General features: G+C 40.1%; 1 protein-coding gene across 5 annotated transcripts in view; it reads right to left on the reverse strand.

Moving 5' to 3' along the window:
* The window catches only part of UBN2 (ubinuclein 2), an 80,525-nt gene extending 68,105 nt beyond the window's left edge, over positions 1–12,420 (reverse strand). For 4 of the 5 annotated variants that reach the window (XM_057730706.1, XM_057730705.1, XM_057730704.1 and 1 more), the window contains exons 1-2: positions 11,941–12,420; positions 6,091–6,183 (exon numbers count right to left, since the gene is read on the reverse strand). In XM_057730706.1, the coding sequence (XP_057586689.1) occupies positions 6,091–6,183; positions 11,941–12,411 (564 nt within the window). In that variant the 5' untranslated portion in view covers positions 12,412–12,420. The remainder of the gene's footprint in view (positions 1–6,090; positions 6,184–11,940) is intronic. The other variant, XM_057730703.1, reaches the window with a different exon arrangement.
* Between the last annotated feature and the right edge of the window lie 1,279 nt (positions 12,421–13,699).

Below are 13,699 nucleotides of genomic sequence, written 5' to 3' on the forward strand. Positions count from 1 at the left end.
GGAGCATCTAAGCTCGTGCACCACAACTACTGAGCCTGCACTCTAGAGCCCGAGAGCCACAACTACTGAAGCCCACGCACTGCAACTAATGAAGGCTGTGTGCCTAAAGCCTGTGCTCCGCAACAAGAGAAGCCACCGCAATAAGAAGCCCACGTGCTGCAACGAAGAGTAGCCCCTACTCTCCGAGACTACAGAAAGCCCACACACAGCAATGAAGACCCAATGCAGACAATAAATAAAAAATAAAATAATTTTAAAAAAGGTCTATGTGGTATAGTAAGCAGGTTTTAAAGTCATAATGTGATTTTATAAATGCTAATAAATGCCTGGCAGAATACAAATCTTCCTGTTTAAAGAGTCATTCAGATTCAAACAGTCTTAACTGCAAGGTATCAGGTATTGTGTTAAGCACTTTCATTTAGATTATTGAATTTATATCCAATTCTAGGAAAGCCTGATCTTTCAAGATGGCTGGAGAGACAGAGTGAGAAAAATCACTAAAAGAAAGCTTCCAACCACCACAGGTTATCCTACGCCCTAGAAGGCTTAGAGAACAAGTCTATGCCCAACAAACCAAACCTCACTCCCTGCTCTAGAGTGTACCTGGCCTCAGAAAAACATACACAACCTAGAAACCATCTAAAAACTGAACTGGAAAATAGGATATTCAGCCTCAACATTTGGAGCCTTAAAACTGGGAATAGGAAGGTCACGGGGGCCTCTTAAACTGTATCCTGCTTCCTTCCTACAGTAACCAGCAAGACAAAGGTCAAAGGTCAAAACTTGGACTTAGTTATTTAAGATTTATGTACAACAACCAATTTAGTATACTCTAGGTAAAAGTGCTGAATACTTACACTGCCCTTTTCCCAGAAAAACTTTTATCAGTTGATGCTGAATACACACTGTCACATTACCTAAAGAGTAACATAACAGAAATATGACATAGATGATAAAAATAAGACAGAATGGAGGAAAAAATACAAACCAACCATTCAATACAGAGTTCTATACTCCCCATAATTTCTGCTATCACTGCTTTTCAACCACCAAAGCTGTCTCAATCCTTCTTCCACAAGCAACTGCTTCAGGATAAGGCATATCCTATACTCCACAGGTACCCTTCCCTTCTCCCTCAGCTGGCCGCCTGCTTCCCTTCACTCAACTCCTCCCTAGCACAAGCAACAGCGAGATATACTAAAGACCATAAAAAGCCCACAAACTTGCTTCTCAGGCCTTCCAACAAACCACAGAATTTATCACTAAGATCACTCTTGGACCCAGCCACATCTCAATGCATCCTATTTTTCTCCACATCTGGAAACCCCCAACTGAGTTTAACTTGCTCTGTTCTCTGAACTTCGTACAAATGCACACTCCTCCACAATGGAAATGGTATACGTTCCCACATGTACCACCAACAACTCTGCTCGCAGAAAAGAAAGGGCAGAATGTAAAAGCAGATGAACTGATGAGTTAAATATATTAGGAAAAATAACAGTGAAGTAGTACACAAAGGTCTCAAACAAAAGCTTGAGAGCCGAATCTGACCCACAGATGTGTATTTTGCTTGGCCCAGTAGGTATTTTAGTTAGAAGCCAACATTTAAAAGAGATAATAGAGTAAAATCAAGGTTTCAGCCTTCGGAGAAATGGAAAGATCTAGCAACCCTAAATCCAAATTCCTACAAAGTAACAAAGGCTGGAACTGAGTAGCAGTATCCTTTTTAGATAGAGTATGTGCTGTCTCCTGTTTGGAACAATCCCCCACCTTTACTGTCCATCTGGCTTGCTTCTCTGATGGATCAGCGGACAGTTGGGGACATGTGAATTTGCTACTCCTAAATTTCAGACACTAAAGTAACTATAAGATAGTAAACTATAGGTCAATAAATATCTTCATTTGTTGTTTAACAGTGATCTTTTGTGAGAGCCCAGGACTGGACAAGGTATCTTCTCCCAGGTCATTTTTGGCTGATGATTTTCTTAAAGGGCTCTAATAATCTGTTGTGGTCTTTAAGAAGACTACAATAGTTAAGAAGAATATGTAAAAACTGATTGGAGGACCAAAGATAAAGGCCACTTGGAATAGAATGCCTGAATTAAAGATAAAAATCAATGGGGTCGTCAATTAAAAGAGGTTAAAACCACATAGATGTTTATGTAAAAAGAATTTATGACATGTACAGAATAAGAGCAATTCTCTACAAGAATGTTTTAATTTCTGTTTTATGCTATGAAGTAATTCACTGCATTGGTCTAGCCCTTGGGGTAATCAAGAGGCCAGGTTAATAAATCTGCCTGGAAGAGATAGAAAAATATTAGGTGTTTTAATGTCTATTCTTTTGCAAAATTAATCAGTTACTTGCTATTTCCTTAGATAATTTTTCAAAAAAAAAAAAAAGAGAATGATATGTTTAAGTGACTGAAAGCATTTCACATTTAGATAGCACTTTAAATATTTCAAACACTAATAATCTATTTTTCATATGTTGACAAAACCCTTGTGTTATAAAGATGGCTAAGCAGACTTATTTTCCCCTTCACACATACTAAAGCATAAAAAAGCCAAGAGCCTTCACTAAGGTCACCCAGCTAGTTACCGCAAAGAGAGGATCAGAATCCATCTGCATTAATTCATAATCCCAGGCTCCTTCCACTACAGCACATTGCTGCTGCCGCCTCTCACCCACTGCAAGCCTACAAAGGGTGTAAAGGAGGTTGAAAGTATCCATTCAAGTCTCCAAAATTCCTTCCAATTTCAAGCATGGGACTTTTACTCACTTTCAGGGCCCCATTTCCATAAGCACTGCTTGACACTGCATTTATGTGTCATATATATGTTCTGCCTTCCCAATTATTTTCAAAGTCTCTCCAAGAGGCAGCAAATAACATCTCTTTGTATGTTCAGCATAAATGCTCAACTATTTATTATTTGTATACAAAATTTAACAAATAACTCCATCTCTCATTCTAAGACACAAAGGGCTAGAAGTAACCTTGAGCGATTTTCAGAAATAATGACAAGAACATCTAAGTTATATTATGAAGGGAAAAAAAGTAAGAAGATAAGGTAGCTACGGATACAAGTTTTATTTGTGTTTTATAAACCTCGAAGAACTAACTCATCTTTTTGTCATCTGCAAAAAGAGAAATCTAACTTTGGTGGGCTAACATTTTGCAAATGTATAAAAGATTTTCTTTTACTTAAAATATAAATATATATAATGTTTGTATAAATAAATATCATATATGTATAAATATACATAGAGACATCTGCATATGCCATCCCTGAACACCAATAAAAATCTTTGTTGTTTAAGAGTGATCTTTTGTGGGGTTTCCCAGGTGGCGCAGTGGTTAAGAATCTGCCTGCCAATGCAGGGGACACAGGTTCGATCCCTGCTCCAGGAAGATCCTACATGCCGCGGAGTAACTAAGCCCGTACGCCACAACTATTCAGACCATGTGCTGCAACTACTGAAGGCCACGCACCTAGAGCCCGTGTTGTGCAACAAGAGAAGCCATGGCAATGAGGAGCCTGCGCACCACAATGAAGAGTAGCCTCCACTCACTGCAACTAAAGAAAGCCCGTGCACAGCAAAAAAGACCCAACACAGCCAATAAAATAAATAAATACATAAATACGTAAATAAAAATAAATAAATAAATAAATAAATATTTTTTAAAAAGAGTGATCTTTTGTGAAGCCTGGACCTGGACAAGATATCTTCTCCCAGGTCACTTTTAGCCTGATGATTTTCTTAAAAGCTTCCAAATAATTTGTTATAATATGCATATTTAACATTCACAGATACAGTATTCATGGCATGCTTTTAGGTTTATGCACATAAAGCCTTCATGAGGTAGGACATTTTAAATCTCTACTCAGAATGGAAATAAGAGAGTCAGCAGCCAAAATAAAAATCTAGAGAAGAAATACAGCCTATTAACTTGGATTATAACAAGAGTAGCATTTTATCCCTGTGCAATGACAATGCTTGGATAGATCCCAGTTTTTGGAAACAATTTTACACATCAACCAACTTCTTCAGAACACTGGTTTTTCTATGCCAAGAACTATCCAAAAGCTCCCCAAAAAGACTTAATGCTAGCTGTGAGGTACATTATTTATAGGATATGCTAGGAATTTTCCATTTGCAAAGGACAATCCTAATCCTTGGTTTTATAACCCATGGGGGAGAAAAGGCACTCTAATATAGTGTTGGAAGGAGTAGAAACTGGTAATTTGATAATACTGTATACACCAAAACTATGAATGCAGAAATCTTTTGACCAAAAAATCCCCTTCTAGGAATCTGTCCTACAGATAAACTTGAAAATGTGTGAAATGCCATGCTACTAAGTAATTTACTGCAGCACTATTAGAAGAGCAAATTTTTGGAAACAACTGAAATTATGTGGGGACTAGTTTAATAAACTGTGATATGTCCATACAATGGAATATGATGTAGCCTTAAAAAAGAAAGAGAGAAAGCTCTCTTTGTCCTGATGTGAAAAAAATCTCCAAGATATAGTAAATTTAAAAAGCAAAGAGCAGAACCATGTAATGTATTCTGTAATACGTGTAAAAAGGGGTGTGGGGTAGGTAGGGGGAGGAATAACGTATATAGAGAGATACACATATCTCTGAAAGGACACCCAAGAACATTACTTGCCTCCAGGAAGTGAGATTAGGTGGATGGACAAAAGAATAAAAGGAAGATTTTTCACGCTATACTTTTTTAATCTTTGAATTTGAACCATGTAAATGTACTAGTTGGCTAAAACATTAAATTTAACCGATATATTAATTTGTATAAAAAAGTACAGACAGTTATTTCAGGATTTATAATCTGAGGACACTGTATTATAATTAACACTACAAATCAGTGTAACAACTTTGGCTGTTCCTTCCATCAAAACATCCACCTGTCCACCCCTAAAGATATTACACAGCCACAGAATACAGAGCCAGAAGAGGCTGTGAAATCTGAACTTATCAATTTACAAATAAGAAAACTATGGTCCAAAGAGGTTAAATAACCCCACCAATGGCCATAATTAGTAGCTGGCAAAATATGGCCTAGAACTGGATCCACATTTCAAAATACTCTCATGTATTTTCCCCATCCCCAAACTGTTCCTTCATTACTACGAAGAGCCAACAAGTGTCCACCAAGACCCTAGCTGCATTTTGAAGATAACATGAATGACAGAGCTAGTGTGAGCTGATATCCCATCTCTGTGAGATACTTTCCAATGCTCACAGGCGAACCACAAGGGGTAAGGTCTTGCTTCTCTTGGGTCATGTTTTAGCAAAGAGACAAGTAATAGTTGAAGCCATAGGATAAAAATGGGGAGGGAATGGAAGGCTCTTCTAACAAAGTCAGTTATACTAGAAAAATTGAGAATAATATTAAGCAACTTCACAAACATCAGGTAATTCAATTTTATTTTTATATTAAAACAAACACCAATCTACTGTGGCAGAATATAAAACGCACATGAATTTTTAAGGTAGACAAGACACTTACAAAGAAATTTCATGCTGCTTCTGATTGATCTTGACCCCAGTGGCCTAGAAGTGCACTCATTCATTCTCTTATCAACTCTTAAGAGGCAGGAAGGCTTGAGAACTACTACACCAAAGGAATTAAAGCAGTGGCAGTGGAAAGAGCAAAGGATTAGAGCTAGACAGACCTGAATGTGCAGGCTCATTCTTGCCACTGTGTGACCTTAGATATTGAACCTTAGACCTTAGTTATTTAACCTTAAACTCAGAGCCTGTTTCTTCATCTGTAAAACGTGGTCAATATTACTTACCTTGTAGTGTTGTTATAAGGATTGGAGATACTAACGATAAGCAAACTGTCTGAACTCTAGGAGGAGTACAATAAATGATGGCTACCATTATAGCCATCAAAAACCTATCAGAATCTTTATTTGACCACCTAACCATTTCTTTGGGTTCAACTTGTTAGAACAAGATAATGTGAGCAATGGATGCTACCAGCCCTCCCAACCAGCCACAGGAAAAAATTAGGCCAACAGGATAAAATTACCTAAGTGACAAGTCTGTTATACTCACATATTTCATTTCAAACTTCTTAGCCAACATTTCCACTTCTTGCCTCTCTTTATGATCATCATTAAATGGGTCTTCTGTGTAAATGGGCTTCTTCTGATTCAAAGAGAATGGTAAAAGAAATAGAAGTATTAGTATTACTTCAACCAGAGTTGAATACAACTTTTAACTTAATAAATGAGTCAATTTTTCCAAATATTAACTAATAAGTTAGAAGCATTAAAAAGTAACTAAAAAGGGACTTCCTAGGTGGCACAGTGGTTAAGAATCTGTCTGCCAATGCAGGGGACACGGGTTCGATCCCTGCTCCAGGAAGATCCCACATGCTGCGCGCAACTAAGCTTGTGTGCCACAGCTACTGAGCCTGTGCTCTAGAGCCTGTGAGCCACAACTATTGAGCCCATGTGCTGCAACTACTGAAGTCCTTGAGCCTAGAGCCCATGCTCCACAACAAGAAAAGCCACCGCAATGAGGAGCCCAAGCACCACAACAAAGACCCAACACAGCCAATAAATTAATTAATTAATCAATTAAAAAAAATTTTTTTAAAAGACTGGATTTTAAAAAAAAGTAACTAAAAAGGAAACTAATATAACATTGTAAATCAACTACACTTCATTTAAAAATTTTTTTAAATTTTTAAATTAAAAAAATTCAAAAGTAAAAAAAGCAACTAGAAATGTTGGTCTGTAGCAAAAATATTTATAGTTTTAATGAACTCTTACACATTCTAAAGTTTTTTGGTGGTTAAGAACTCAACAATTCAAAAATTGTCTTCACTCACAAAATGATCTATGGTTACCCCATCCAAAATAAAAAGGCCAAAGAAACCCAAGAAAATTGGGTAAAATGAAAATCCCATCTATAACTCTAGCCTGAGAGCTTCCCAACAATGATTAACAACTTTGGTCAGAAAATGCTTCTAAAAGGTTATTGGAATCTAGGTTATTATAATCAACATCTAAGCATCTGCCCTGAGCTAGCACTGGAGCATCTGTAGCCGCTACAACTTCTTGCTGAGGCCCAGCATCGACAACTTCTGTATCACCTGTATCCTGTCAATGCATATCCATTCAGGGAATACATATGACTTTTAAACAAAGCAGAAAAGTTCAACAGCTACTAACAGATTACATTATCATGGCTTCCTTCTAGCAGGGAGAGTAAAAATCTACTATGGTTTAAAACACATATACACACATTTACCATCTATTGACCAAAACAAAAAGATACATCACATCTTTTATTATATTTTCACAGACACACTTCATATATATATATATATATATATTTCAATATACAAAAAAGCCAAAACAAGGAGCTACATATGGATAAAAATGCTATTTTTATCTAATTATGAACAAATGACTAGGAAGTTCATTAAAAAAAAAAGGCTAAGGACTTCAAGGTGGCACAGTGGTTAAGAATCTGCCTGCCAATGTAGGGGACACAGGTTCGATCCCTGGTCGGGGAAGATCCCACATGCCGAGGAGCAGCTAAGCAAGAGCGCCACAACTACTGCACCCGTGTGCCACAACTACTGAAGCCCACGCACCTAGAGCCCGTGCTCTGCAACAAGAAAAGCCACTGCAATGAGAAGCCCGTGCATCGTAACGAAGAGTAGCCCCCACTAGCTGCAACTAGAGAAAGCCTGTGCGCAGCAATGAAAACCAACACAGCCAATAAAATAAATTCATTTTTTAAAAAAAGGCTAGATGCTTTTACTGATGTAGCATCTTCAAGCAGTAATTAAAAATGAAAACATATTTACAGCTGAAATATTAGATACAGATTTGTCCTGAAAGGCAAGAAAAAAAATGCAGAACAGAGGAAATTTTCCACACTTTGAAACTGAGACACTTCATCCTGCGTATAAAGGCTGAGACATGATGAATCCAAAAATATGACAGAAAAATATGGACAGAATGAATACAAAACAATTCATCATACCTAGGGCATTAGAATAAAAGGATACATCTTAAAACTTAAAGAAATTTTGAATCAATTTTTAAACTACCTATTATAATAAGTAATATATTTACAGTATCCTTTATCCCAATAGGAGTTACCAATGGAAAAATATAAATATGACCTGAAAGGAAACAAACTAGCAGAAATAGACGTGATGAAATAAGAAGCACTAGGCATGTTCAGGGTATAGCCTTAACTTGAGACTAAAGTTAAAGAGCATAAAAAACCACCATGCCTTGCTTGCCATTATAAACAGTTCCTTCATGCCACTATGAAGTCCAGATATTAGGTCTTACTACTCGTCTGACCCATTTTATATGTGCAAATATAAACACACAAATATATATTTTTAATAAGAATCACTTTATATGCCACTCTAAAATATTTTATGTAGACTTTATAAAGGCAGCAAAAGTAAATCTCCTATTTACCCTTGATAGTCTATAAAAACAATTTAAGAAAACTGACTCACCTTTCACAGTTAAATAATGCCTACCCTCAATCAAGGCTCTAAGTAAGCTTTACATTTTTCAGGTGAAAAGATCTGACAATTAGTAAACACCAAAATTACCAACCACGCACAAACAAAACTGAAGCAACAATTCTATCCTCTGATGTCAACTCATGAACATCATTTTCAGGAGAGCTTTCATATATGTTATCCAAAACATACAGTATGACAAGCAATGGAATAGCACAGAACTCTAGTAGCAGGATAATCACGTTAACACTATAATCATTTATTTTTCTTTTTATACTAAATGTTTAACTAATCATGTTTACAGGAAGATGTTTTCTGGTTAAGTGATTTTCTGGTTTACTAAGAGTCAAAAAAGAATTTTTTGTGCAGCAATTCCCCTTAGCCAGAAATGGTGAACAAATTAATCTTTCAGGATAGAGATGATTCCAATGCCTCAGCCTCAATCAGGGATCAATACTCTACAGATAACAAGGAGGTTAAGGGTTTATCTAACCGGTGTCCTAACAACCTAGAGGAGGGGTTTTTTTTTTTTTGCCATATTTTGCGAACATACGCTCATTTAATTGTTTTTCCTTACTAATAAAAAGTAAGTTTAGAAAAATTTCTGACTGCATTCAGTTAATTGGGGTTTTACTGTTCATTTCATATTTATGAAGGGGGATGATTTAAATTCACTCCAGTATAGACAGTATTCACATATAACAGATTTTTTTTATACTTACATCTATCAAGTAAAATCTTATTGGGTGATAGATGGCTATTTCAAAATTTTCAAAGCTTTTCTTCTTTCAGTTTTACAAACTCTCTTTTCCTCCCCTTTCTACTGCTACCCTGCTACATAGTATGTTGTTCAATGACAAGAACTCAAAATTAAAACTATTTTGAAAATATTACAACAACACTAAAAATAAATTGGACTCCTCCTGAGGGGAAGAAAAACCAAATTTGGCAATCACCATTTTGCAGATAAATTCTATTGCTTACACTTTGCTTCTTGATGATTTCTCTTCCTAGGATTTCCTTTCATGGAAATGTGACAATTTCACTTAGAAAGACATTTTCTACACTTTCTTATGTAATAAATATGTTCATTGGGAGTAATCATAGGAAAATCTGGCAAATCTTTGTTGCAAAGGTACACTGTACAGGGCTTCCCTGGTGGCGCAGTGGTTAAGAATCCGCCTGCCAGGGGACATGGGTTTGAGCCCTGGCCCAGGAAGATCCCACATGCTTCGAAACAAGAGAAGCCACCGCAAGGAAAAGTAGCCCCCGCTCTCTGCAATTACAGAAAGCCTGAGTGCAGCAATGAAGACCCAACACAGCCAATAAAAAAAAAAAAAAAAAAAAAAAAGGTACACTGCACAAACAATGGATTTTTTGGTTCAGTGGAATATGACAAATGATACATGGCTGAATGTTCAAGAAAACTGGACTAATATACTCCAAACTGATAGTGTAAACTGAAAATTAAATGGAATTATTCACCTTTCTCCTATTACATGAAATTATTAGTTCTGATATTATCATGTTAATAAGGCAGGGTCTCAAAATTAACTTTATAATTAAAACATACATATCTATTATTAGTTTATCACAGCATGAATATTACAGCATAAAGGGGGTCATAATAGAGGTCTTTGTATCTCTACTATAACTCTCATTTCAGTTCATTTTGGCAGGACTTCTAAATTTAAACTATATGAGTTAATTGTAAGAATTTTGTTTTACTAAGAATTGGTATTAGCACAAAAGAAAGTATTAATAACATTACATATGAGCACTTTGTGCACCAGCCTCCTTATTTGCAAAATGATAAAGGTTCCTGTCCCATGGAGTTCTGCTGGACTAAACTCCACAAGCCAAGTACCACACTTAGAACTGTGTTTAGCACATAGTAAGAAACCAGTAAATGTTAGCCATTATTATGTATTTTTCCCAAATATAATCACCTGTAATTTATGAAGTAGATTACAGAGTAAAACTACAAGCCTACTTCGATTAGAAGATCAAACACAGTAGAATTTTTTGGAAAAATGCTCCAATCCAATATTCTCAAAATGCTTTGGGGGGAAAAATGGCATCATTTTATAAACAGGGTCACTAAAGTGAGTCAAAGGGCAAAATGTTATGTGGAAATGACCAAAATGATCTCTATCCTTAACAATTCATTTTGGTTTGACCACACAACAGTATTTGTAAATAACGATCAAAAGATTAGTTGGCCTTACAATAAACAAAATCTGGTGACATTAATATGATATTTTTAAACTAAGTTATTCATTTCAACTATAAAGATAACTGAGGATGAAAATAAAACAAGTGACTTCTGGAGTCCATTAGATCTGTGCTAAAACAAAACCTAATAAAGAGCACAGTCTCTAAACAACAGATGAAATTTTTCTTTTATTATCGTTACTCTATCATTTCCTTTCTAGTTTACTTCTGAAGATCACCAACAACAATAAAAATTACAGTTACCAACAAACCTCTCTCCTATCTCCATTGTTCACCAGTTCCACCACAGGCATACCTACATATTTTTATTAGTTTTTAGAAATTCAAAGCTAAGATTTTTTTCATCACCCTCCAAAAATTACAATAGCCAAGTGCAATATCCTCCAATGAGGACCAATAAACTAATGATACGCACTCAAATAAGAATATGATGGTAGGCACCAAATAAAACAAGAGACACCCTCCCATTCAATTACTGTATGAACAAACACTAGAGAAAACAAAGCTAAAAAGGTTTACCAATATCAACATGAGAGAAAAATCAGGAACCAGATAACTAACTCACGTAACCTTCCTTCCTAAAGTGGAATCCTTAGTCTGAACATTTTTAGATTACTTTTAAATCCCCTTCAATTAAGAAAAATACCCCACGCTCGGAAGCACATCTCAGCGCCCAGCACAACAAACAGCGACGAAGGTAAGGATGATTCTGGAGGGGTTACACAATCTCTCTGCTTCAGGCTGGGGGGCGTGTCCCCCAAGGTTTTCTCTTCCCTTCTACTGAAACGACGGCCGGAGCTCGGCAAGCAAAACCCAACAACTCACTTGCAGGGCCCCCAGATTTTTTTGTGGGAAGCAGAGAGGAAACCTGGGATTTCCAAAGGTGCAGAGGAAAGCCGGCTTGGAACAGTGTTTGCGGCGGGCGCATGAAGGGGAGTGGGGGAGAGGGGGTCGGTGGAGCCGGGTGGGAGCCTCGGCCAACCCTGGGGACCAGAGGAAAGCAGTACCAACCACCCGTCCACCGGCTCGGCCCCTGCCCCCTCCAGCCACCCTCTGGAGCGACCCGAGACGCGCAAGGTGGGCGTCAGGAGGTGCAAACCACTGGGGGAAGCGGAAGGGTCCCGAGGGTCCCGGGGTCTGGGGAAGGAGGCAGGGATCTTATGTACCCGTTGTTCTCCGCACAGCAGCAGCTCCGGGTAACTGAACTCCACGCAGCTCTCGTCGGTGGGATCCTTGAGCACCAGCTCCAGGCGCACTGTCTCCCTCGGCGGCCTCTGCTGCGGCTCGGCCCGGGAAGCCGACTCCCGCGGCGGGGGCGGCTGCAAGTGCAACTGCGGGAGCGGCGGCGGCGGCGGCTCGGGCCGCGGGGGCTCGCGCTGCAGCGACATGGGCGGCTCGGCGCGGCTGACCTCGCGCTGGGGGAGCGGCTTCTCCCGCGGCGGGGGCTGCGCGTCCGACCGGGGGGCAAGCTCCCGCGGGGCCGACTGCTCCGTCCGGGCCGGCTCGCGGTAAGGCTGAGGCTCCAGCCGGGGGGGCTCGCGAGGGTACTCGGGCTCGCGTTCGGCCCCCGGGAACTCGGCCTCGCGCCGCCTCACCGGTGACAGGCTAATCAACGCTACTCTGCGTGGCTCCGCCATCCCCACTGTTCTGGCCCTCTGCCTTCGCTCGAGCCGGCGCTCGGTCCTACGCCGAGTTGTTTGCCCGCCTGCCCTTCCTTTTGCTCTCCGTCGCTTTTCTTCCCTCCACCACCCTCAGCCGTCTCCGCCGACGCCACCGTGAGTGCGGACTGTGCCCCCTTCCCCGCCACTACGTTCTGATGGTCTCCACCGCCATCGCCAGGGTCGCCGCAGCCGCCATGTTGGATCCCCCACATAAATAGAAGCAGGCCGCTGAGCGGGCGCATGCGCAGACAAGAGACGCTCGCATCCACCGTCGTGGCTGGGGCTCAGTTTTCCTCTTTTCCTCCCAACAGTCAGGAGTCCAGACAGGTCAGCGGAAGTGACGTTATCGCAGGGCCGGTTTCCTTGGAAACAGAGACGCCGTCTGCGCCCTTCCTAAAGGGGAGGGGTCTGGGATTTCCGGAGAAGCTTCCTATTCGCACCTGGAAACCGGAGGCGCGCTTTGGCTCGCTCAAGGGCGAGCGTGGAGATGTGCCTGGGACCGACCTAGTTATGGCGCCGGTCGCCTCCCTCTCCCGCCTTCAGAGAGCTGGGGTTGTCAGCTGGTTAGTCAAGGCGGATGCGCGGAAAGGGTAGAGGGACGCAAGGACCAGCTTCGGTGTCTGCCCGCCCTGCGCCCCCGCACCCCGAAGGATCGGGGGAAGAAAGGAAATGGCTCACTCCAGCCGGACTCGCCCTGCAGCTTCTCTGTGCAAGGCGCGACGCTGACTCCCACAGACCTCCTTTTCCAAAACCGACTCCTGTTTTTCTCGCCCGGCTGCGGCGGGGATTGTGTGACACGGTCTTAAAATGCTCAGTCACGTTTTGCAGTTGGGAAATTGAACAAGCAAGGGAAGAATTCTGGGCTTGTTCATAAAGTCTAAGCTGTTTAAATTAATTTAAAAAAAAACAAACCTCAACGGAGTTTGTTGGTATTTTATGGGACGTACTGTCTTGAAAGTAGAATGCTAAATGGCCCATTTCCGGCAGGGGAGAGGAGCCTTAATTGGGAACGCCTCTTAGGCACACCTGTAATAAACTAATTGAAATTCACCTTTTAAAAATTGAGGATTACCGTCCGTTTTAATCCATTTAATGGAAAACAAATCTAAGGGCGCGCCCTCCACGCCTTCTGTAATTCCATTAACCGGATTAACAATGTTGACGCCTATTGATTGAGTCAGTGTGATGTCATAGACGAGCTCTGAGTAGGTTCCGGTTTTTTGCCCTCCTGTTACTTTCCCTATTTGTATAAAGATGGTGTTGG

The sequence above is a fragment of the Hippopotamus amphibius genome, chromosome 4 (assembly GCF_030028045.1).
Source record: "Hippopotamus amphibius kiboko isolate mHipAmp2 chromosome 4, mHipAmp2.hap2, whole genome shotgun sequence".
In the NCBI taxonomy this organism is placed as follows: domain Eukaryota; kingdom Metazoa; phylum Chordata; class Mammalia; order Artiodactyla; family Hippopotamidae; genus Hippopotamus; species Hippopotamus amphibius.